General features: G+C 38.4%; 1 protein-coding gene across 2 annotated transcripts in view; it reads right to left on the reverse strand.

The window, feature by feature from the left end:
• Positions 1 to 757: 757 nt before the first annotated feature.
• LOC105466630 (nei like DNA glycosylase 3) overlaps positions 758 to 24,075 on the reverse strand; it is a 53,158-nt gene continuing 29,840 nt past the window's right edge. The window contains exons 6-10 of one of the 2 annotated variants that reach the window (XM_011715694.3): positions 22,371 to 22,537; positions 12,115 to 12,284; positions 9,977 to 10,397; positions 3,085 to 3,259; positions 758 to 1,420 (exon numbers count right to left, since the gene is read on the reverse strand). In XM_011715694.3, coding sequence (XP_011713996.2) covers positions 1,238 to 1,420; positions 3,085 to 3,259; positions 9,977 to 10,397; positions 12,115 to 12,284; positions 22,371 to 22,537 — 1,116 coding nt within the window. In that variant the 3' untranslated portion in view covers positions 758 to 1,237. Of the gene's footprint in view, positions 1,421 to 3,084; positions 3,260 to 4,549; positions 4,704 to 9,976; positions 10,398 to 12,114; positions 12,285 to 22,370; positions 22,538 to 24,075 lie in introns of those variants that run through there. The other variant, XR_978333.2, reaches the window with a different exon arrangement.

The raw sequence follows: 24,075 nt of genomic DNA on the forward strand, positions 1-24,075 counted from the left end.
ATTGTTTCATTTACCTACATTTCTGTGTAATTAATATGCACATTTTTGGAGACCAGACTTTATGGAAGTCCTTTTTGCAGTAGACCTTTTTTCCTGTTTATTAGCTTGCAGTTTCCTTCTTAATGTATTCCCTACGTACTTCACATCAGGGCAGCTAAGACTGTCAACTGTCCAGTCCAGCTCCTGGTCTGTAGAGTCACTGCCCTGTTGAGCAATTTGGGTGAAGATCATTCATCCTAGGCTGGTCCTGTCTTTTCAGTGTAGAGTCAAAACAAAATACTTATAAAACTATAAAATATGTTTTGTTCTTGCCAATAATTTCATATGCTATTAACTTCTATAGCTCTGAATGAAAAAATTAGTGATAGAATGGGAAAGTAGTTCAAGCCACCTTCATGCTGTCCTTTAAAAAAAAAAAAAAAAAAAAAAAGATTCAACCAGCTCTGAAAGGACGTTTTTGTACAAGCATGCAGAAACACCTTGAGAGTGACTTTTTATTGAGAGGGAACAATCATTGTGATCTGTGCTAAAATGTAAATAAAAGCAGGGGGGAGAGGGCATTAGAAAAATACAAATCAACCTCTCTTTTAAACACCTACACCCAAACTTCTTTTCTTAGATGTTACTTTTACAGTCTGCATCCCCATCACTTTACATGAGAACACAAATTTGAAGTCATACAAGGTTTGGCATAGCCCTAGCATCTAACAGCAACTTAATGTTGGTTGCACAGAATTTTAAAAATAGACTTGTTCACAAAGAAGATCTTATTTCTTAAATTTTATTTAATAAAACAAGAAATATCTTTAATCATATATTATAAATAGTGGTTGTACATGAGAAATATATTTACTACAGACAGAATATCTTATTTTATTGTGTTGCATAATCCTTTCCTAAAAAAAAAACAAACTCTGCTTCTCCACAGTTACAAGAGACTAAGAGCATACTAAAAACACTTTATTGTCATCACTAAATGCATTAAATACACATCCTAAATGGAATACGCTCTGTATCTGATGAAACACATAGAACGTTCATCAAGGCAAAAAGAAAACACATAGCCAATGACGGAAAGATGGCACCAAAGATGGAAAGGAAAAAAAAAGAACAGTTCTCAAATATTGCAGTAACTTTTCAATGTATCATAGATATTCTACAACTTTTCTATGAAACAGAAGAGGACCAAACATTACACACAGTTTGAAGAGATTAAATGCCAGAGAATCTACAGATATTAGCATCCAGGAATAATTTTCATTCCTGGCCCATTTTCTGCCCACTGGAAAAAATTGCATTGTTTTTCCTTCCCAAGAGGACACACAAAAAAATTCTTTCCATTGTTAGGTCCAATCTTCAATACTGTTTTCATGATGGAACGTTTGCCATGGTTGCAGAATGGGAAGGACAAATCTGCCCACTGCAGGGAAAAAAGGTAAATTTTACAAGTTTATATAAAAGTTATCATGATGTACAGGCTAACCCTAGGCACATGCGATTAGTGCCGTATAGTCTTCACTGCTGTTATCATTAATTCGACATTGTAAAATAGACTAGTCATTAGTCATTGCCTTTAAAAAAGGCAACTAAAAGAAGCATGTCTAACTAAAAGAAGCATATCCTGAAAGAAGCATGTCTCTTACAAATTTGTTTGAATCACGCAGAAAATGGCCGTAATTCTGAGCTTCCCTTTGTCTAAAGGTATATTTACAGAAGTTTCTTCACTTTATTAAGAATAATTGAAAACTATCAAAATCTTGCTATAATCACCAATATCCCTGCCAAAGGTCTGTTTCAGTTAAAACTGTAAGATCAGGCGAGGTGTGGTGGCTCACGCCTTTAATCCCAGCACTTTGGGAGGCTGAGGTGGGAGAATAGCTTGAGCACAAGAGTTTGAAACCAGCCTGGGCAACATAGTGAGAACCCTGTCTCTAAAAAAAAAAATCAACCAACCAACCAAACAACAACAAGAAGAAACCCTGTAAGATCAAAGATTTGTCATGATTTTAATATTAAACTTCCTTAGGAAAAGCATCGAATAAAGACTTACCCAGACTAAATTAGACAGATTCTATTATATTATTCTTACTAATTTTGACCTCAAGAGAGATATGAAAAAGGCTATTATATTTTTAGCAATACTACGAATATTGCTAATAATATTTTCCCATTACATCTATAAAAGCTTCTTGAGGAGGAAATCTGTGAATTTTGTAGGGTAGAGTCACATTGTGTTCAGAGACTGAGGTCTAAGATCACTGTCCAATTTTCCCTGGGAAATTCCTTAAGGAGGTATCACATTGAAGACAGACATTTGATTTTTCAAAAAGTCCAACCAGAAAATCTTTGCTCCAGCACTGAAACATATCAATATTTTCTTTTTTTCAGTTCTATTTCAGATGAAGAGTAACTAGAAAAAAATATGTATCTCTGACCATTAGAATCACACTCAGCCTGATGAGATGCTCACACTGAGGAATACTGGAATTGAGACTGACTAAATGGACCTGAGGTTCTTATCTCCTATCTTAGGTTCATCTTTAGGGACATATCCACAGACTGGGAAGGCATGAGGAATCGCCTGTAGCTAAATTGCTATTCTGCCATCACTTTTTTGGGTCAAGGGTGGTTAAGTAGGATTTGATAAGGTTACTGCAAATCCCAGGCATGTAAGTTGTTTTTCTTATAAACCTTTATCCAATGCATAAAGCAAAGGTTTTGATGTAGCACTGAAGTCAGGAAGAACAAATTCTCACCCTGGATTATTAGCCACATATGTACTACTAGTATTTGCTAGTCACTCAGCGTCTTTCTAACTTTACAAGCTAAGGGCAACACTTCTAGACTTGTGACTATAAATATGATATACTCTAACAATATAATAGCTATTATTTTATTAAATTTCTTTTGGCTGAACATCTGAATTTTAAGCTACTCAACATTCAAGCTTTAGACCGAATGCCAATATGGTTATTTCAAATTTAAAGGTAAAAGGTAAAACTAGGAAAGTACTACTATTTGTTATACATGAATAACCAAAGCATTTCATTACATTTTAGTGCGCTAGATAAATCTTACACATACTTCAAAAAATCCACATTGTGCTTCTCTAGGTAGAGGACAGGCATAGAACTGCCTGCCCTTGTTTTCGCCATCCTTCCTCACAACTCGGAGAATGCAGAGGCGGCTGTGTTTACTGCAGCGAGGGCCGTCAGGATTTAAGGTACGAGGGCCATCTGTCACATTAATTTGAAGTTCACTGTAATGACAGGTTACAAAGTAAGCACCGCATAGGAGTGCTAAAGGACCATTCACACCACTTTGCCCCCACATGTCAGAATTTCACTTGTACAAAGAAATTTTATCAAAAACTGGACCACGTTAGCATTAGGTCATTATGCAAATGCTGTCTTTATTCTTTGTTTTCCCAGGTAATTCTAATTTATTTCCAAAGTTACCTATGTACCTAAAACATGTAATTTAAATTTCTAAAGAACAAAAGCAGCTGGATTGTGCATCCAGTAAATCAAATTTTATTTTTCATTTCTGATATTCTGTTCTTTTCTTACTCAGTATTACACGGTAGCCACTTTTATTTCCTCTGAACTATTCTCCAGTCCAGGTTCTCCATTCCCACTGGTCCCAAAGTGGCTAGTCACAATATTCTCTAATTATTTTCTCGTCGGTAGCAAACTCTCATCAATGGCTCTGACAAGGCCATAGAAATCACTCTCTCTGCTGTCTACTTTAAAGACAATTTTCTATGCTTTTCTCTGATCAAGGCTACTCTAATAGTCGCAATCATATTCTTGCAAGAAACAGGCTGCCTGGCAGAGAGCAAAAATGTGAATTTGGTAAAGCTAGCAGGGAAGCTTTATTCTCCCCCACAATTAGGATCAAGAGGATTTGGAGGTTGTCCTCATACCCAGTGTACACAGGCGAGAAGCTGGCCTTGTACTGTAGCTGTATAAACAGAATTTTCTTTTTGAAAAGAAGCTTATTTACATTTTCTATGTTGTACACATTTTAATGAGGCCTTTATGAGAATTAGTTTTTTAATAAACTGGTTGAAGAGAAAGTGTTCACATTCATTAAAACCAGAAGTCCCCCTCTTAATATTCCTATTTTTAAAAACTTTTTAATGATAAAACAGTTAATCCGTTCTCATCTTTTTGGTAAATATCTAAAGAACAAAAATATCATTCTTAAATAATTGTTGAAAATACTTAAAAATCAAAGGTGATTTCTCTTTTTCCTTGCTTCCTAAACTGCATTTATACACTTGTTTCTATGGTGTCTGAATACATTATATCTAACTGAAATGTTCAGAGAAAGCAATCTTTTATTTGTGATGAAACTGACTGAAATTCATTTATATAACATGCTTAAATATACTGCTTTGAAAATGTTTGCTGGGATGAACTCAAACATGCTGAGGGCAATTTTTGAAGGTTTCTTCAGTAGCCATTTGTAAAAGAAGAGCAGCTGTAGGCATTGCTAAATACATCGTTATCATTAAATACTTCACCAGCAACTGTTTTGATGGTACCTTTTTCAGGGTAGGGGGTGGTGGTTGTATTTTAGAGTCATGGGTAATACCAAATCAGAAATAGGAAAGCTGAGAGGCAAAGGACTTCTCTTTTCCACAACCTTTCAGTTCACCAATCTCCTCCAACATTTAACTTCAAGAGAAGCCAGATAATCTGGACAGTTGTAGAGAAGACAACAGATTTCACAATTAAAGCAAGTGGTTCATAAACAATGCTTAAACAAAATTAAACGAGAAAAGATTAAGAATATTAACAAAATTAATGAAATGATGCATTCTTATTAAAAATCGTGTGGACATAAAAACAGTTTTATGTATCATTTTAGAGGTGGCTGTTTTGGATAACGGTTGAACATTTTCTAACCTACTTGTTTCAACCCAGAGAGCTCCAGGGTTCCACATATCCAGGGAGAGGTTTGGATTCTCTATTTTAAGGTTTTTCTGGGGAGAAGGGCCAAGGTAGAAGGCAGGATTACGGTAGAAAGGAGAGGCCCAAATGTCATCTCTCTGCCTTCATTTCTGCCTTCCACTCCATTTCTTTCTTTAAAAATTAAGTAAAAAACATGGCCACAGGCTGGGTGCAGTGGCTCACGCCTGTAATCCCAGCATTTTGGGAGGCTGAGGCAGCAGGATCACCTGAGGTCGAGAGTTCAAGACCAGCCTGGCCAACATGGTGAAACCCTGTCTCTACTAAAAATGCAAAGTTAGCCGGGCGTGGTGGCACATGCCTGTAATCCTAGCTACTCAGGAGGCCGAGGCAGGAGAATTGCTTGAACTCGGGAGGCAGAGGTTGCAGTAAGCTGAGATTGCGCCTTTGCACTCCAGCCTGGTGACAGAGCAAGACTCCGTCTCAAAAAAAAAAAAAAAAAAAAAAAAAAAAAAAAAGCCACGTTCAATCTTGGTACTTCTTGGTACTCAGAGTGTGGTCCACTGACCAGAAGCATCAGCATCACCCGGAGTTTGTTAGCTACTACGCCAGATCGCTTGCAGAATCAGAATCAGCATGTTAGCAGGATTCCCAGGTGATTCGTATGCACATTAAGTTACGAAGCACTGAAGTAATATAACCAAAATACTGATGCCACCTGTAATCAGGCTGGCTCTAAATATTCACAGCTAATCTTAATTTTATGATAGAAAGCATTAGCCAGGATAATTAAATGTTCTGATTAACTGAGGACATCTTAGTTCCTCTCTTTGTTTTAATCATTTAAAAACTTTCTAAAATGTAGCAGATTTCTCATTTAAACGTAGCATACAGAATCATTCATTTTAGTGATCATGGCCATCATTTTGAATATTAACGCTGGGTTATAAACGATCTATTAATATAATAGGATCGGGGCTGGCAAACCTTTTCAGATAACATATTTTAGGCTTGCTGGTCTTATGGTCTAAGTCTGTCATCACGAAAAGCAGTCACAGAATATATCTAAACAAATGGAAATAAAGCTTTACACAAACAGGTGGTGGGATGGAGTTGGCCCTGCTGGCTATAGTCTGCTCATGTACATGTCATTAGAATCAAGAACAATGCCTGAGGCATAATAGATTCTCAATACTTATTAATAAATAAAACTGAACAGAGACCGGACAAAAACTATCATCAAGAAGGAAGACATTACTAAGCACAGGTCTGTAATTTTAAAGTGAATATTATTTTTTCATGGTCAACTTATCACAGTTTAACTTAGGGGTGTCCAATCTTTTGGCTTCCCTGGGCTACATTGGAAGAAGAAGAAACGTCTTGGGCCACACATAAAATACAGTAACCCTAATGATAGCTGATGAACTTAAAAAAAATATCACACAAAAAACTCATGTTTTAGGAAAGTTTACAAATTTGTGTCGGGCTGCATTCAAAGCCAACCGGCCTACAAGCCTTTGGTTGGACAAGTTTGGTTTAACTCATTTTATAGATAGGGTGATTCATTATAATAAAAATATTGTCTGAATTGTTTGGATTAATCGGTCTCACTGAATGTGGATTTTGTCATACGGGATTATTGCAAGAATTGAAACAAAAGTGAAATGACTCATTCTGGATGGTCCCAGGTGGTTCTGAAATCCTTAGACTGAAAACTCCCAGAAGCAAACCCAGAGACAAGGACACGGTGTCAGTACTTGCACTGTGATTAAGACACATCTTCAACACCCCTGATGGCAGCAAACGTGAGAAAATATTAATGATTTTGTTATTGTCATTTCACCCTTCTATGTGAGTCTTTGCATCAACTCAGGAAAAATTTCAACCTAAAACACAAGCATTTTTTGAAAACCCATCACTGTGTTTTGCTCTGTGTTTACAATAATTGGATCGACAACTTAAACTGCTTCTAGTAATTATTCTTAACTGTTTAAAAATGGGTTCAGTCATCTAATTTATAACCCAATAACTGGATGGAATACACATCTATCTCAAGACCAATCAGAAAATATGCCTCATCAACGCTGCATGGATTGTGTGGTAATGAGAACTGTAATTAAGAGAACAAAAGTCAAAGTAATTATCATATAATATTAAAGAAAAAATAAACTGGCTATAAATTATGAATGGACCACCTGCTTTAATAGTATTATGTTGTGAGCTTCTGCTAGGCATCTTGTCCACAAGATGAACACTATAGCTGCCAGACAAGGAGAAAAATGAAATAAATGACAGTAATTTGCAATTTATTCCTTGTAAAGTAGCTGGGTGCAGAAGGGCTGCTGGGTGAATTTATTTCATCACTTGACATTTATTCTGCTAGTTGATCTTGATTGATTGTGGAGTCTCAGTCCTGGTGTTCTTATATTCAATACACACACAGGCTGCAGCATTTCTAAGGAATGCGGTGCACTGTGATTGATCATATGATCCTATTACTAATGGCTTATGAAGAAATCATTTAAATTTAAGGTTACATTAATGTTTTTTTAAATCCCTAATTCATTAGTGAAATTGTCTGAGATTTTCTACAAAGCACTAAGGGAATAAAAATATGCCAAGATATTTCATACAGGTACAACGAATGCCACAATATTTTAAGATGATCACTTCTACTATCCACTTAAGCCACGGAACAGAAAAGACTGTTTGGAAATGCTTTTCTCCTCCAGGACAGCCTCCCAACTCAAACATTCTTAATTAACTCCTTCATGAACTTCCACCACGAGGCATTAATTAGGGTTAAAGTGAACAGGTGGTGAATTTATCCAGTCAGTTAAAAGTTCAGCCCCCATAGCTTAATTCAAATGTGAGCATATGAACAAAAGTTAAGCTCTACATGATTATGAACAAAACATTAAAAAAGCCAGTCAAGGATAAATCATCAGGATTAACTGATGATGAAATGAGAGTTGGAATAGGAAACTCGGAGTAAATACATCTATTGAGCAAAGACTGTCTCCAAATTTGTTATGAACTAAGCTTAAGGATTCCTACAGGTTGCTCTAGGAGTTTACACCAAATGGACCCTCATCCCACTGCCAAGAGGAGGCATCTATCCATCAGTAAAGGCATAGTTAATAAGAGGAAAAGCCAGTGAATCTCACAATTCCACCTGAGATTACTCTAGGTCCCAACCAAAGTACACCCCTCCACATCTGCAGGTTTCCAATCCATGAATTCAACCAATCTTGGATCAAAAATATTTGGAAACAAGAAATAATAAAAATGAAACAATAAAAAATTATACAAAGAAAATACAGTATAACAATTATTTACACAGCCTTTACACTGAATTCAGTATTATAAGAAGTAATGCAGAGATGATTTAAATATATGAAAAGGTGTGCATATGTTATATGCAAGGACTATGCCATTTCATATCAGGGACTTGAGCATCTGCAGATTTTGGTATCCTGGGGGTTCTGGAACAAATTCCCTGAAGATACCGAGGGATGACTGTAACTCTTTCTCTGCCTGTCTCCCACTGGCAAGAAAAGACATACATGGGAGGACGACCCTCTATTTGTGTGTTATAAATTCTCCCCTTAGTCAAAAATGCTGGATGTATGTCAGCTGCTTTCTGAAGGAAGAAAGAAAGCAGCTCAGAAAAGAAAACGGTGGAGAAATGTGTCCTCTGTTGGAGATGTAACATCGGGTTGCCATAGTTAGGAATTCCAGATAAAGGGACTGGGAGGGCCAGATAAAGGGGGAAGGAGGGTCAATAGAAAATTGTTTCAGGAGCTGCCAATAATCATTAAGGAAAAGAGAGGATGACATTATGTATTCAAATTTCTGTATCACAGGCGACAAAAATGAGGGTGTTCTCCTGGACATGTAGCTGGAAGTCCTATAAAATGTATCTGCTCTGGTAGTATTTATTAGTTACAATTACAACTTTTGAATTTCAGATACAAAGTAGCAAGCAGGCTTTTCAGGACTTTCAGTTAAAATAAAGAGCAATGCCAGGCCTAGTGGCTCATGCCTGTAATCCCAGCACTTTGGGAGGCTGAGGTGGGCAGATCACCTGAGGTCAGGAGTTCGAGACCAGCTGGGCCAACGTGGCGAAACCCTGTCTCTACTAAAAATACAAAAAAAAATTTGCCAGGTGTTGTGGCAGTGAGCCGAGATTGTGCCACTGCACTCCAGCTGGGCGACAAGAGCGAAATGCTGTCTCAAAGAAAAAAACAAAAATAAAAATAAACACCATCTCGCAGGACTGTTTGAGATCCATCCACGTTCTTTAACAGAAAGGTCACCAGAGGTATCTGAGACCCTTCCTTTTAGAACACAGTATACTAACTAAACTTTTATAAAAATAGTTCCCCTTTTGGAAAAAGACTATCTTTCATTGGAAGGAAATATTAAAAAATGCTAACTGGTTATTAATAAGCAGTATGATTATGGGTGACAAATATTTTTCTTTATACTGTACAATATTTTCCAAATATTCTGTATTGATCATGTGTATGGTTATTATCAGAAAAAAAAAAACCCAACTTTTTGTACATGTAGGAAATTATGTTTTTTATAACATTATAATCTAGAGCAGGGAAAAGAGGCAGACTACTATAATAGTCTTTTAGGGTTTGATTCATGTTACCAAAAGTAATTCAACTTCCTTAGCAAGGGACAATTTCTGTCCTCTTAAAACTTAATGCAACCGGCCGGGCGTGGTGGCTCATGTCTGTAATCCCAGCACCTTGAGAGGCCGAGGTGGGTGGATAACTTGAGATCAGGGGATTGAGACCAGTCTGGCCAACATGGTAAAACCCCATCTCTACTGAAAATACAAAAATTAGTCAGGTGTGATGGCAGGCATCTGTAATCTCAGCTACTTAGGAGGCTGAGGCAGGAGAATCGCTTGAATGCTGGAGGCAGAGGTTGCAGTGAGCTGAGATCACACCAATGCACCGTAGCCTAGGAGACAGAGAGACCTCGTCTTTAAAAAAAAAAAAAAAAAGCAATTATCTTAAAGACCAAGGTTAAAAGCATCATACCTGCTAGAATATCCAGGGTTGCAGCTTTTAAGATCTGGTGATGAGCAGTGGGCTGTTTTTAGTTTTTTATGTGCTGGACTCAATAATTTAGATTCTGAACTGATTGTAGGTGCTATGTTTACTTTGCTGGGGAGTTGAGTTATATTGTTTGTTCTCTTCTTGGAGGGGTGCTGTGTATCCTTCAAACAGACATTAGTAGGAGGAGAGTTTTGAAACTCCTTATCTAGTGTCTGGTTTTGCTTTTTTTTCATTTCCAGAGTACTGGATTTATTGCTAAAATCAGTCAAGACAAGAGTTGTAGTTCCAAATGCAGTTTTTCTGTTGATCTTGACTTCTGTATGAGGTTTTCCAAAACTATTACACGGGTACTTCATTAAGTGGCTAAAGACAGTAGAATTTTCTTCATTCTTGAGCACTGAATCTGGAAGGAGAGATAAGTAATTCTGCAATAGTCCTATAAATATAACATACTGATTATGTGAAACATCTTTTTATTTGATTAAAACATTTACTTCACTTTATTACAGTGAACTAATATATAGAACTAATAACACCAAGTTAGCTCAGACAAGTCAGAATTAATCATCTTCTGGCTAGGAAATGAAATATTATGTAAAATGCAAAATTTTGACTTATAGAAACCCTGACATGGGTTTAACACAGATTTATATTTGCTTTTTATTATGTTTAAGCATTTAAAGGTGATTCAGCTATCAGTTTTGCTAATATTAGGCAAAATATTAACAAGTGGTAATTAAGAGATGATATCCTATGAAGCATTAGGTCAGCAGTTAAAGACCTGTTTCTAGACTACCAGGAATGACAAGGAAAGATAAGACAAAGTGAAAGGCTTATTTAAAACAAGTAAAGATGAATTACAAAAACTTAGTATCTATTTTTTTTTTTTTTAACGGAGTCTTGCTCTGTCGCCCAGGCTGGAGTGCAGCGGCATGATCTCGGCTCACTGCAAGCTCCACTTCCCGGGTTCCCGCCATTCTCCTGCCTCAGCCTCCTGAGTAGCTGGGACTAAAAGTGCCCGCCACCACACGCAGCTAATATTTTGTATTTTTAGTACAGACAGGTTTCACGTGGTAGCCAGAATGGTCTCGATCTCCTGACCTTGTGATCTGCCGCACTGGGCCAGACTAAACATCTATTAAATACAACGTTTCAACAGAGTATCCTAGGATTTTGGAACATGTACTATAATACATTCTATATTTTCATTAAGATGTCTTTCTGACTCAGAAACATTAACAAGAAAACAGTTAATGAGACATATAAATGCATTTCAGAACGTTGAAATCAATGTGGCAACCTAAGATTGTGTTTTTCCGTGGGCTCTGTCTCTGTTGAAGGATACTGAAGAAGGAGAGGTAGAAATAGGAGATGCAGCACAGCAAAGCTACCCAAGGGGTGATGTCTGCCTTTCCGGCCCAGGGAACAAACCACAATATGACAGTTGACACAATGCGGGGGTGCATAAATCAGGAATGAACTTTCTCATCTCTAATTGAAGAAAGAAATAACACTTTGAGAACACAATAGAAGCCGCAGCAATGAGATGGCTCTTAATCACAGGTTTCCTCTGAGGTTTTACATGCTCTAAACGCATGAAATCGTGAGCTATAAAGAGTTATTTTGAAAGATTTCAATGAAATCAGTACAATTGTCTGGGTAAAGATTTTAATAACAAGGGTAGAGGGGATACAGAAGATAAAAAATTCAGCGTTTTTCTATTCCACCTGCAAAGATATTCTTACAGAAACCCTCCCTTTCAATTTATGAAACACTTGCACTGAATAACAAACTCGAAAGTTGCTGAAATCTGCATAAAACAAAGCTTTATTGAATAATTCATTAGAAACAGTAGAGAACAGATGTGATCATCTCCGTTTTTTTGAGATACAAAGGCACATACTGTTATAGCACAAACATGCTTTCCCTCTCTGTTAAAAAAAATTACTCAACAGAATATTAGCATGGTTTACATGTAAAAACTGGCAATTCCTTTAAACTTTTGAGAAAGAAATTTTATTTACTTATGGAATATCAAGATGGAGCAAGATATATTCTTGACTTTGTATAATTAACCCTCTTAGAAATGTAACAAACTCAAAATCAAAATTGAGTCTTACCAATAGGCCTTGAGGTCAAGCAAGCATCACATGCCTTAGAAGAGGGCTTATTGATTAAAGTACACACCACACAGGTCCACTGCTCTTCAGACTTCCGAGCCACAGAGTCCATAACATGATCCACCCTGCTAGATGTCCAACTGATTATAGTATTTCTAGTCGGTAGCCTGCTATAGAAATAATTTTTTTAAATTAATCACTAATGTTGTTATTGCCTTGTTCTTGTCTGGGTATTTAAGAAATGATTACAGAACCATTAATACCCCAATGCTATCTCTTTATTATTGCTTAGAAGTTAGAACTGTATCTTAGAGTCTTTTTTTTTTTTTTGTAGAGATGGGGTCTTGGTCTGTCATCCAGGCTGCAGTACAGTGGCACCATTACAGTTCACTGCAGCCTTGAACTCCTGGACTCAAACAATCCTTGTACCTGAATCTCCTGAGTAGCTAGGACTACAGGTGCACATTAGCGTGCCTGGCTAATTTTTAAATTTTTAGTAGAGATGGAATGCTATGTTGCCTAGGCTGGTCTCGAACTCCTGTCCTCAAATAATCTTCCTGCCTCAGCCTTCCAAAGTGCTGGGATTAAGGCGTGAGCCACTGCACCTGTCCAGGGTAAAATGTTTTCACCTGGACCCCGCTAATTGTTGTTAAAGTGAGAAACATCAAATAAAAGTTATTTAGAGTCAAATAATTGAGTAGTTTTTTTTTAACCAACTAAAAATATTTGATATCACATTAGGAAGTATTTCTCAAATAATATTTTAAGTAATTGGTACTTTTTCCCAAACAAAATGAAAATACCTTTATTCAATTAAATTATGGGAAAACACACCTATGCACAAATTAGAGGATTGAAAGATGTGAAAGTTTTATATTTACTTCATGTGCACAGAAAACTCAGGAAACTCTAGAATTTCTCTACAACATCTGCTGAGCACTATGTAAATTCATTAATTCATAATGATGAAAAAACATATTTCTTTGTGTTATTTCCCTTCATGTAAAACTGTGTCATGGTGGATAGCCAATTATTAGATTAGCAAGCAAACAATAAAACCCTGATTTTTGGCCACAAACATAAATCATGATTCTCCATCTGAAGTCCTTCATTGAACATGTATTTTTACACAAAATGCCTTTATATGGCTGTGACATAGTCCTACTCTCTAATGCACAGCTAGCTATAGGTCTGGATATAGAGCATGTCACATGGTTAAGCAACCATGGCAGTATCACGGATTCCCTTCACCATCCCAAACATTAATACCGAAAAAAGCTCTTCCAGGTAAAGGCTGTGTATCTTACATTTCAGAACATGAGTTCTTTGCCTTTCAAAGGTAACCTTGTCTCCTGTGACATTTTGTTCCTTACATATAATTACCCTAGTTTTAAAATTCAGGTGTGTCTGGTAAAATAATAAATAGAATAAGAAAATCTGAAAGTAAGATACATCTCATTAGGATTCTTTTATCTTTACTTACCTTGACTTTTAATGCCACTCAGTATTTATTATCCCTATGGAACATCAGATCTTCTACAGAATTTGTTTACTTGACCTAATCTCTGTCCTCTACTAACTTACTTTGAAAGGCAGCGTGATGCATTTATCTATAATTAAACACAATTTAAATGACTTTTACATTTTCCATGGGCTCCAACTTTTCCCTATTTTCATCTTCTTCTGTCACATAAGTTTCCCTGATCATAAGGAGAATTTTATTGTTACATATGGAGGCTTTGGAAACATTCTTTCCTTTTCTTACTGCTCCATTTCTTAATCACTCATAATAAATTCTTCCCAATCTCCACTTGCATGTGTAAGAAGAATCTCAAACTTAATGTGTTGTAGTAGGATGAATAATGGCCTCCCAAAGACATAGGGCACAATTCCAGGAATCTATACATGTTACTTTATAAAGACGGAGGGTTTTGCAGATGTAATTAAGGATCTTGACATAGAGAGGTTATTTTGGATTAGCTGGTGGCCCCTTAACCCAATCACAAGTGTCCTTATAAGAGAGAGGCAGGGGGAGACTTGATACACACTGAAGAGAAGGCAAGGAGACCACAGAGGCAGAGGTTGCAGTGAGGAGACCACAGAGGCAGAGGTTGCAGTGAGGAGACCACAGAGGCAGAGGTTGCAGTGATGTAGCCACATGTGAAAGAATGCCGGCAGCACCGGAAGCGAGAAGAGGAAAGGAATATGATTCCCCCCAGTGCCTCTAAAGCGAGCACAGTCCTACCCACACCTTAATTTTGGTCCAATGAAACTGATGTTGAGCTTTTGGCATCCAACGTTTGAGTGAATGCATTTCTGTTGCTTTAAGCTACCAAGGTCATAATTTATGATGGCAGCCAGCGGAAACGAATACACATAAAATTCATGACCCACCAATCTGCAATTCTACTATTCCATTTCGCGTCAGGAAATGGCATCAGCATCACTCAGTTCATCGGGCCCAGACCTAGAAGTCATCCTTAACACTTCCTTTCCTCACACCCACTTCCAGTCCATCAGCAAATCCTGTGGAATCTGCTGCAGATGCAAATTTACATGAAGCAAAAGTTTAATTTTCCTTGGCTTGATGTGTCCTTTGCGGACTGGGGTGGGCAGCATGGAGAATGGGAGCCATAACTCAACCACACGCTGGGGTCTCAGAGGATTGCAGGCAGCAGTAGTCCTGGTGCCTGGATGCTGCCAGCGTCACCTCACACCTGCTAAGTGCCCAGGGACAATATTGCCCTGGTGACCTCAAGGAGCAGGTGGACTCTGCCTTGAAGCCTGAGGAGAAGGACCTGAACAAGAGATATGGCATCGTTCCGTGCCCACAGGCCACCGTAATCCAGATTGCCAGGCCACTCTACCCCTAATACTCAGAAACAACCTGGCGGGGGGGAGGGGGACCTGAGGCACCTGAGGAAGATCAAAGGGCTGGGGTTCTCCAAGTCAAGTCCTCAGGCCAGCAGTATGGGCATCATGTGGGAATGTGTTAGACATGCAGATTCTCAGGCCCCTCCCAGGTCCCACTGAATCCCCAGCTCTGGGGGTGGGGCCCGGCAATCCGTGTTTTCACAAGCCCTTCAGAAAATGCTGGCACACCCTAAAGTTTGAAAGGCACTGCTCTCAGGGTTTCCTTACAGAGAAGAAGAACTGCTTAAAGAAAAGATAGAGGAAGCTGGAGATGTGTCACTATCAACAGCCAATTGTGAAGCTAAAAGTTTTCTCATCTAGTCATAATAAAAGATGTAATGATATTGTTGGTGGTCATATGAAAAGGCAATCAAGGAGTTTGCAGCCAAAAACATGAAGGAACACAATTACACAGCTGTGTCAGGCAGTGAACTAATAATATCTCATTTTTCTGATGTTTGTGGTGTTTAAAAAATATAATTTGTTGTGATTTCTTATTCTAAATATTCACATTAGGACCTAACGTTGTAGTCATAATTTTTTATTGTTTTTCATAAATAAGGCCCCTTAAATTATACAAGTTTCTGGCCTTAACCATACCTCAACTTCCAAAGTTATCCTAAATTCAACCTTTTTATCCCACCACCTCCTCTCTCTTCCCTGTCACCAGCATTTACCACCTGCACTACTGTTGAGTCCTCAATGCTGCCGCTTCACTCTGCTTCCACGACAGTCACTAATCCATACAGCAGCCCAAATCATCCTCGGAAAACTCAAGTCAGTTCATGCTGCCCTCCTGCTCAAAATCTCCCAGTGGCTTCCCAGCTCAAAGTACTGGCAACAGTTGCCAGAGTGATTAATCTTTTCAAACGTAAGTCAGTTATTTCACGCCCTTTCAAAACCCTCCAAAGGTTCCCCATTCTACTCAGAATCTTTCCTTGGCCAAGCTGACTGCATGCTCCTTGGTCCTTCCCAAGCAGAGAGGCTCCCTCTGTCTCTCATTCCCTCTGCTTGGTTCAGTCATACACGTCCTCTTTCTCTTCCTTGAACAACTCAAAGGCTTCATGCTTTTCTGGGTTACCGTCTTTGAATTTTCTCTCCCACCCTCAGATTGCTACAGGTCATCAGATCTTTTCAATAATGTCCTCCCCAGGGACTTATCTGCCACCCTATCAAAAAGGAGCCCTCTCCTGTCACTATCTGCTACTGTGGCTGATGCTCTTGAGAACACTAATCACCACTTATCATTGCCTCGTGGCTTATACATGTATGTAGAGACAGTTTCTTTTCTTTTCTTTTCTTTTTGAGATGGAGTCTCGCTGTGTCACCAGGCTGGAGTACAATGGCGCGATCTCGGCTCACTGCGACCTCCCCCTCCCAAGTTCAAGCGATTCTCCTGCCTCAGTCTCCCAAGTAGCTGGGACTAGAGGTGCCCACCACCATGCCCAGCTAATTTTTGTATTTTTAGTAGAGATGGGGTTTTCCATGTTGGCCAGGATGGTCTCCATCTCTTGACCTTATGATCTGCCCGCCTCGGCCTCCTAAAGTGCTGGGATTACAGGCATGAGCCACTGTGCCCGGCTTTTTTTTTTTTTTTTTTTTTTTTTTTTTGGAGAGTCTCAATCTGTTGCCCAGGCTGGAGTGCAGTGGCGTGATCTCGGCTCACTACAACCTCCACTTCCTATATTCAAATGATTCTACTGCCTCAGCCTCCCAAGTAGCTGGAATCACTGGCACATGCTACCACGCCTGGCTAATTTTTTGTATTTTTAGTAGAGACGGCATTTTGCTATGTTGGCCAGGCTGGTCTGGAACTCCTTACCTCAGGTGATCCGCCCACCTTGACCTCCCAAAGTGTTGGGATTACAGGCGTGAGCCACCACACCCGGCCAAGTTTTTCTTAAAAAGATCTCCTCCCACTGGAATATAGTACTCTATAAATATTCAATAAATATAGGCTTAATGAACAAATTTTGCCCCTACATATTGATTACAACTGCTTTCTTGAAAATCACCTATTTCCTAGAGGTCCAATAAAATAGCCTTCTTCAAACTTCACCCTCTCTAACTCAGCTGAATTATTTTTAAATTTTTAAAATTTTAATCTTTTTAAAGACAGGAGTGCAGTGGAGTGATTATAACTCACTGTGATCTTGAACTCCTGGGCAGGTGATCCTCCTGCCTCAGCCTCCCAAGTAGGTGGGACAACAGGCATGCACCATCATGCTTGGCTAATTTTATTTTTATTTTTAGAGATGGAGTCTTGCTATGTTGCCCAGGCTGGTTTTGAACTCCTGGCCTCAAGCGATCCTCCTGCCTCAGCTGTCCAAAGTGTTGGAATTGCAGGCATGAGTCACCGTGCCAGCTGACTCAGTTGAATTTAATTCTCTCCATCACTTCCCATCTTTGATCCTATAGCTCTGTTTCTTCTACCTCTCTTTAATGGGATCCTTTTCTTTTGATCATCAAAGTTAAGGCAACAGCAAGGCTCTCCATTGGACCTTTCTGCCTCCCTCCATGCATTCCCAGTGATCGCGAATACTATCAGATTTAGCTATCGTCTCAGACTACCCTAGGGTGGGAAATGGGGAGGGGCATAAAACACAAGTGGGGAACGGCAGTGCCTCTAAGGCAGCGGTCCCCAACTCTTTTGGCACAAGGGACTGGTTTTGTGGAAGACAATCTTTCCATCGGCGTGGTGGGCTTGGGTGGGGTGTGGGGGAGATCAGCAGGCTTAGGAGCTTGGCACCTAGATCCCTCGCATGCACAGTTCACAATAGGTTTCACGCTGCTATGAGAATCCAAGGCCCCCACTGATCTGGCACAAGGCGGAGCTCATGCACTAATGTACTGATACCAGTACCGTTCTGTGACCTGGGGGTTGGAGACCCCTGCTCTAAGGTATCTCTGCATTTCTCAGTGGAAACAAGTCCTTGGCATGGGAAGCAATTGATTTTTCTTTGTCTAAACAAAGTAGATTAAAAAAAAAAAAAACCAATATAAATGTTAATAAAACTAAAAAGGAAGTTATGCAAAATAAAGTGGCATTTAAAGGCTTGAATAAAAAGCTGCTGTCCAGCTTCTATTTTAATCAATATATGATTGCTATTTCATTCAGTCTACTTTGAATCCTTCTTGGAGCACCAAAACTTCCCAGAAGCCCTCAAGAATATAGTTCTTTTGCTGAAACCAGAAATAATTTATTATCATGAAGCTTGCGGTAAGGGGCTTAAACAGGAAGCAGCTTAGACCCACCTTTTCTCTACTTGTTCTGTCTGTGGAGAGCCAAGGTCACCTTCATGGGTTCCAGCCTCCAAGGCTCTGGTCCCTACGGCTTTTCTATTAATTCTGTGAATTACTCCAATATTCATTTTGGCTACATGATCCATAAATTGCCATTTTTGTTTATGAGACGTTGAGGTGGGTTTCACTGTAGTCAAGACCTTCAAATTACGTTTTAAACATGACAACTACACAATCAGATTTTCCCCTGAACAAGTTTATCCTACCAAGACTAACCCATCACAGGTTTTCTTATGTCTCTCAAGTGCCCTCTAACTGCTCCATGCCCTCAAAAATTTCTGCCAGGTTACACGTGCTTAAAGAGTGGTTTGCAGACAGCACTAAATTCTCATTGACTGGCAACCAACTATTGCCACATTTCCAAACTAGATGGTTTCTAGAGACCTGAATATGTGCTCCTGAAGGAACAAAATATCCTCCCTGTGGGCGGCTTTCCAAATGTTTTCCCTGTGTACTTTCCCATGTGCTGTTTCGTCTTTCAGAAAATCCTTTTCCTACCTCTTGTCTTTGATGAATTACTATTTCTTTCTATACTAAACTCAAAGACCGCCTCTTTCAGAAAGACTTCCTTGTCCTTCCTAGGTAGACTTAAGTGTTTCTTCCTCCATACTTCCATTCCCCGTAGGATAAACAAGTCCCTTTACAGCAAGTCCATCACGGTGCTTTATCTATTTACCATTTACTTCTCACATTAGCCCTCGAGCACTTTGAGAGGCAGTGTTCTATTCTGTCTGTGTATTTCCAGTACCTGGCATACAGTAGGCCCTAATAAATAAAGTAAATAACAAAAAAAATGTAAAGTCCCTAATGGAAGGTAAAGACTACCTCCTTCGTTTTCTTTAAAGGAAATAATACTCACATACATAAATTATATTAGCTAGCAAATAATTAAGAACCAACAATAGGCGGGGCATGGTGGCTCACACCTGTAATGCCAGCACTTTGGGAGGCCAAGGCAGCCGGATCACTTGAGCTCAGGATTTGAGACCAACTTGGCCAACATGGCAAAACCCCGTCTCTACTAAAAATACAAAAATTAGCTTGGCATGGTGGTGGGTGCCTGTAATCCCAGCTACTAGGGAGGCTGAAGCAGGAGAATCACTTGAACCAGGGAGGCGGAGGCTGCAGTGAGCCGAGATCGCGCCACTGTACTCCAGCCTGGGTGACAAGAGCGAGACTCTGAGACTCCGACTCAAAACAAACAAACAAACAAACAAACAAAACTCAACAATAAATAGTATCAGTATTTAAAGTGTGATATGATCAGTGGAAACTGGAAAATTGGGGGAGGCCTTCATGAGGAGTTCAGTAAGCTTTCAGCGACGGAAGAAACAGGAGGATTTAAATAATTGGTAGTGGCCTTTTCAGACTTCAACTTAACTTGAAATGACTTTACATTAAAATGAGAAAATTTAGTCAACATAAAAAAGGTTCAAATACTCCTCCAGAAAATAAATGGGATGTACTTATTCACAGAAAAATCTAGGAACAGGGCATATCGTCCCGGTTTTCAAGCTTTTTAAAATATGTAAACATTTATTTCGCAGTGTATAGTTGGTTCATCAAACAAAGTTCCAAGCTGAGTGCCAATGTAGAAAACAGAATCAGGTCAGGAGGGAAGAGGGATTACAAGGCCCAGAACATTTTGAGCACAGCCTTCCCTAACTCATAGGTCTCTTTTGGGGAATTGTGGGGTCTTTGAAATCTAGTTTCAAAAGAACCTTTGACATTGACAAGTATTTATATGATAAATAACATAATTATTTGATAACTTTTTTAATCTCAAGAGATATCAATTCATAGAAAACCAATACAGAACATTAATCATTTATTCAGTAGACATATATTGAAGGTCTTCTATCTGCCAGCTATTGTGTTCAATGCAGTATCTAGTTATTTGGTCAAATAAATGTATACCTATATTATAAAAAAAGTTCCTGTTCATAAAAAATTATGAAAGTTCTTGCTCCTAAAAAAATGTATGAATGTTCATAAAAAATTAAAAAACCATAAGTGTGTTTTTTATATATATATATATATATTATTATCTAAATCTATTTCAGATGTCTGTAATAGTAACGAGGGGTGAAGCAGATGAGTAGAAGATGTAGAGTGGTTTAGAGAAAAGTATTGGAGAACAAGAAGAGTGATGCAGAAAATGAAACACAAGGACACCAAGAGAAAGCACGCAGCTCTAGACATACTTATGAAGACATAAGCTGGGACTTCCTTTGCACGCCTGCTCCCTCCCCTGTCCCCGAGCTCTACAGACATGATGGCCCCTCCCACCTCCTGGGTTTCCCACAGCCTAGTAGTGCCCTGAGTCTCTTCCTATGTCCAATCCTACGGTTTTGTTTCCTTTGCTTTTTCTTTCCTGCCCACTCTGTAGTTATAGGTATTTGCTGAAGCTCAGACCTTGGCTCATTTCCTTTTCCATTCTTAGTGAACTGAGAAGTTGGAATGCTTCAATCAACAGCACTGTGCCGACAGCCTCTCTCATCCTGGATCGCAGCCCCTAAGACACGTCTTCCTGGATATTCCACGGTTCTTTCCCATATCTAACACGCACTGCATCTGCACTGCTGCAGCCCATTTTCCCAGACCCACAATGTGAATATTTTTATCATTTGGTCCTGAAAACTTTTGCATTTTCCTACCTATCAAATCTGCCACAGTCCTTGTTGACTTTTAAAAAGTTTTACTAGGGTACTATGTCCAGTGACTTGACCCCAGGCTGGTAACCATCGTTTGCCCGTTACTCTGCACCAGCTTCTTTACATGCGTTTTCAGTCTCTTTGTTTTCCATGTTAACTGCTACAATCAGCTAAAAGTCCTTAATGCGCTAATTTAGGAAAGACCGTTAACACCATTCCCCAAACTACTAATGACCACCACCATTTGATCACATCCTCCCTGTAAAACTAGCTTTTACTGTTCCACAAAGTGGAGCCTCTGTTGGGGTTGGCCAGTATTCTCATCATCCCTCCACCATGCCATGTTTATTAATGATTCAAGGTTTGTGGCCATGCTCCTTTTTTCCAATTAAATACTCTTTGCTTTATCATTTAATTAAAATTCTATTTTTAAAAGTAAATTTCAAATGATACTTTTTTTAAAAGTACAGTAGGGAGAAGGGGGAAAAGAGTGGAACAAGGAGCTCCATTCAAATGATGCTTTCTTTGAGATCTTCCCAACCTTCCTGCACATGTAAACCTCTAATATCCCTGAACCCGTGCAGCATTTGATGTGCTTCATATCATACTGGTACTACTGGCTTAAAATCACACATACTGCTATGCAGCTGCTTTATACTGTATAATCTTTCTCTGAGATTTCCCCAAAAGGTCCTATGGCCTGTTACCAAGGTAACTGTACATTGGGGAAAAAGGAAACAATCAGACTTTTTTAGGATTATTGGACACTGGCTCTGAACTGGCACTAATTCCAGGAGACAAAAATGTCACTGTGATCCACCACCAGTCAGGTCAGGTGATTGATGGAGTTTTAGCTCAAATACCTCTCACAGTAAGTCCTCAAACCTGTCCTGCGGTTATTTCTCCAGTTCTGGAAGGCATCATTGGAAGAGACATACTCGGCAACTGGCAGAACCACCACACATGAGTGTAGTAAGTGGTCTTATTATTTCACCAACAAGACATATAATCTGTAAAAATCTCTTGCTCGTGTTTTATAATATTATTTCTAAGTGAAGCAGAGACTTTTGAAGGTAGTTGCATTTTTTTCCAATTATTGACATCTCCAGGTACTCACTTTTTACAAACTAGGTTAAAGGTAAAGGCTACATATTATTCCCTGAGCCAGAGATTTTCTACCTAAATTCAGAACTGGTCCATAAATCACCTTTGGCTCCTTCAGGTTCTTTGGTGACGTTATTTACTATTTCCTTCCAAGGACTAAAATACTTTTGATTTATGTTCTCTTCTGACTAGCCTGACAGTTATTCAGTTATATTCTCTGATTATTAGCTTTTTAGTTAGATGGTTAGGGCAAATGGTATCCCTTTAAATTCAATATCTTACCATATGTCAACATGTTGAGGATTTTCTTTTTGACAGCGAGGACAGAAATATGTCATTCTGTTATTGTCCCCAAAGCGGCACACAGTTATTCTGCAGTGGCACTGACCACAATTAGGACGCTTGTAAACTTTATAGTGTTTAGAGACAGCAAGTCCTGCTTTACGGCACTAAAAAAAAAAAAAAAAAAAAACCAAAATATTCTGTTATCCACAAAACAGTGCTGCCAAGGAGCCAAAGACACAGTCTCGAAGGTCATCTCTGAAAATCATCTGTTAAAAATTTACATACGTTTGTACATATGTCAATATAATCTTTTCTTTCATCAGAGAAAAAGGTATTGACAAGATTTGGTAATATTTGTCAAATAAAATTTGCGTGAAATAAGTCATTTTATGACATTAGTATTCAAAATTGCTCTTTGCATAGCTTTATCCTCTTATCTAAATGAGATGTAAAAGTTCTATATTTAAAAATGTCTTTTACACTTTTAAGGCTTTTTTAATTAACCATAAGTATATAGTTAAAGGGAAAAGGCTAGATTAGCTTTAAATCTGGTTATTTTTAGAAGACTGAAACTGCTCACTCAGTTTCAACAACCAAAAAACTTACTTCTAGGGGACAAAATTCAGTAAGAGTATTTTCTTTGTTAACCTGAAAAAGGACATTTTTTTTTTCTTTTTTAACCTTAGAGATTCAAAAAAAAAAGAAGGAAAGAAAATAAACATTCAAATACCATCCTAGCAGAGAATATATTCCATTTTGGTATAAATTCTACTTCAAAAGATATTTTGATATACTTTGTGAGTTTCATTCCACTCACAAATACTTAAGCCCCCTGCAAAGAAAATATCTTGGGTTTCCATCAGCAGTGTGAAAGTTTAAAAGCCCAGAAATACAGCTTACCATATATGAGCTGAAAATTACACAATTTATATTAATTTAAGGAAAGTATTGGAAGACCCGATTTAATCTGGGTGGAAATGGGCAGTTTTCTATGGTCATCTTTTTCTGGAGGAAGAAATAAGCAGATGCAATTTAAAAATAGCCATAGTTACTCAAGACAGATCTGCAGAGCAAGAGGTTCATTCACATTTTAGGCCAATTAATAAAGAATGCTACAATACCTGCCTTTCTGAACATAGTAAAAATGAAAATTTTGGATACAGAAAATGGACTGTGAAGAAAAGACGTATTTGTGATACTTTGCTTAAAAGATAAAATGTGTTTATTGAATTCTATATATGCATATAGTATATAACTTTCCACATTTATAAGTCAGCAAGTACTTCCTTTTCAAAACTGTGGTAGACAGAGAAACATTATTATCCCATTTTACAGATGAAGAAACTAAACTTAGATAAAGTTATCCAAATAATCTAAACCACACAGATAGTTAAGTGGCAAACTTGACTGAACCAAGGTCTACAGTCAGTGGCAAAGCCTGATGGAACTAAGGTTATCTGAAAGTGTTACTGTAGGTCGGCTTTTCTAGACTTTCTATATTTTATGTATCCAAAAATAGAAAAGGGTCTGTAAAATGTTAAAATGGCTGCTCCCAACTGGTATAAAGATAATTGAATATGATTATAGTTAGTTGAGTTTGAACTGACCTATGACCTAGAATTTCAAGATGTTAATTATACCCACATAATATCACTCTCCCTTAATGCACCTCCATGCTCTTTCCACTAGATGGCTATATACA

The sequence above is a fragment of the Macaca nemestrina genome, chromosome 3, assembly GCF_043159975.1.
Source record: "Macaca nemestrina isolate mMacNem1 chromosome 3, mMacNem.hap1, whole genome shotgun sequence".
Lineage (NCBI taxonomy): Eukaryota > Metazoa > Chordata > Mammalia > Primates > Cercopithecidae > Macaca > Macaca nemestrina.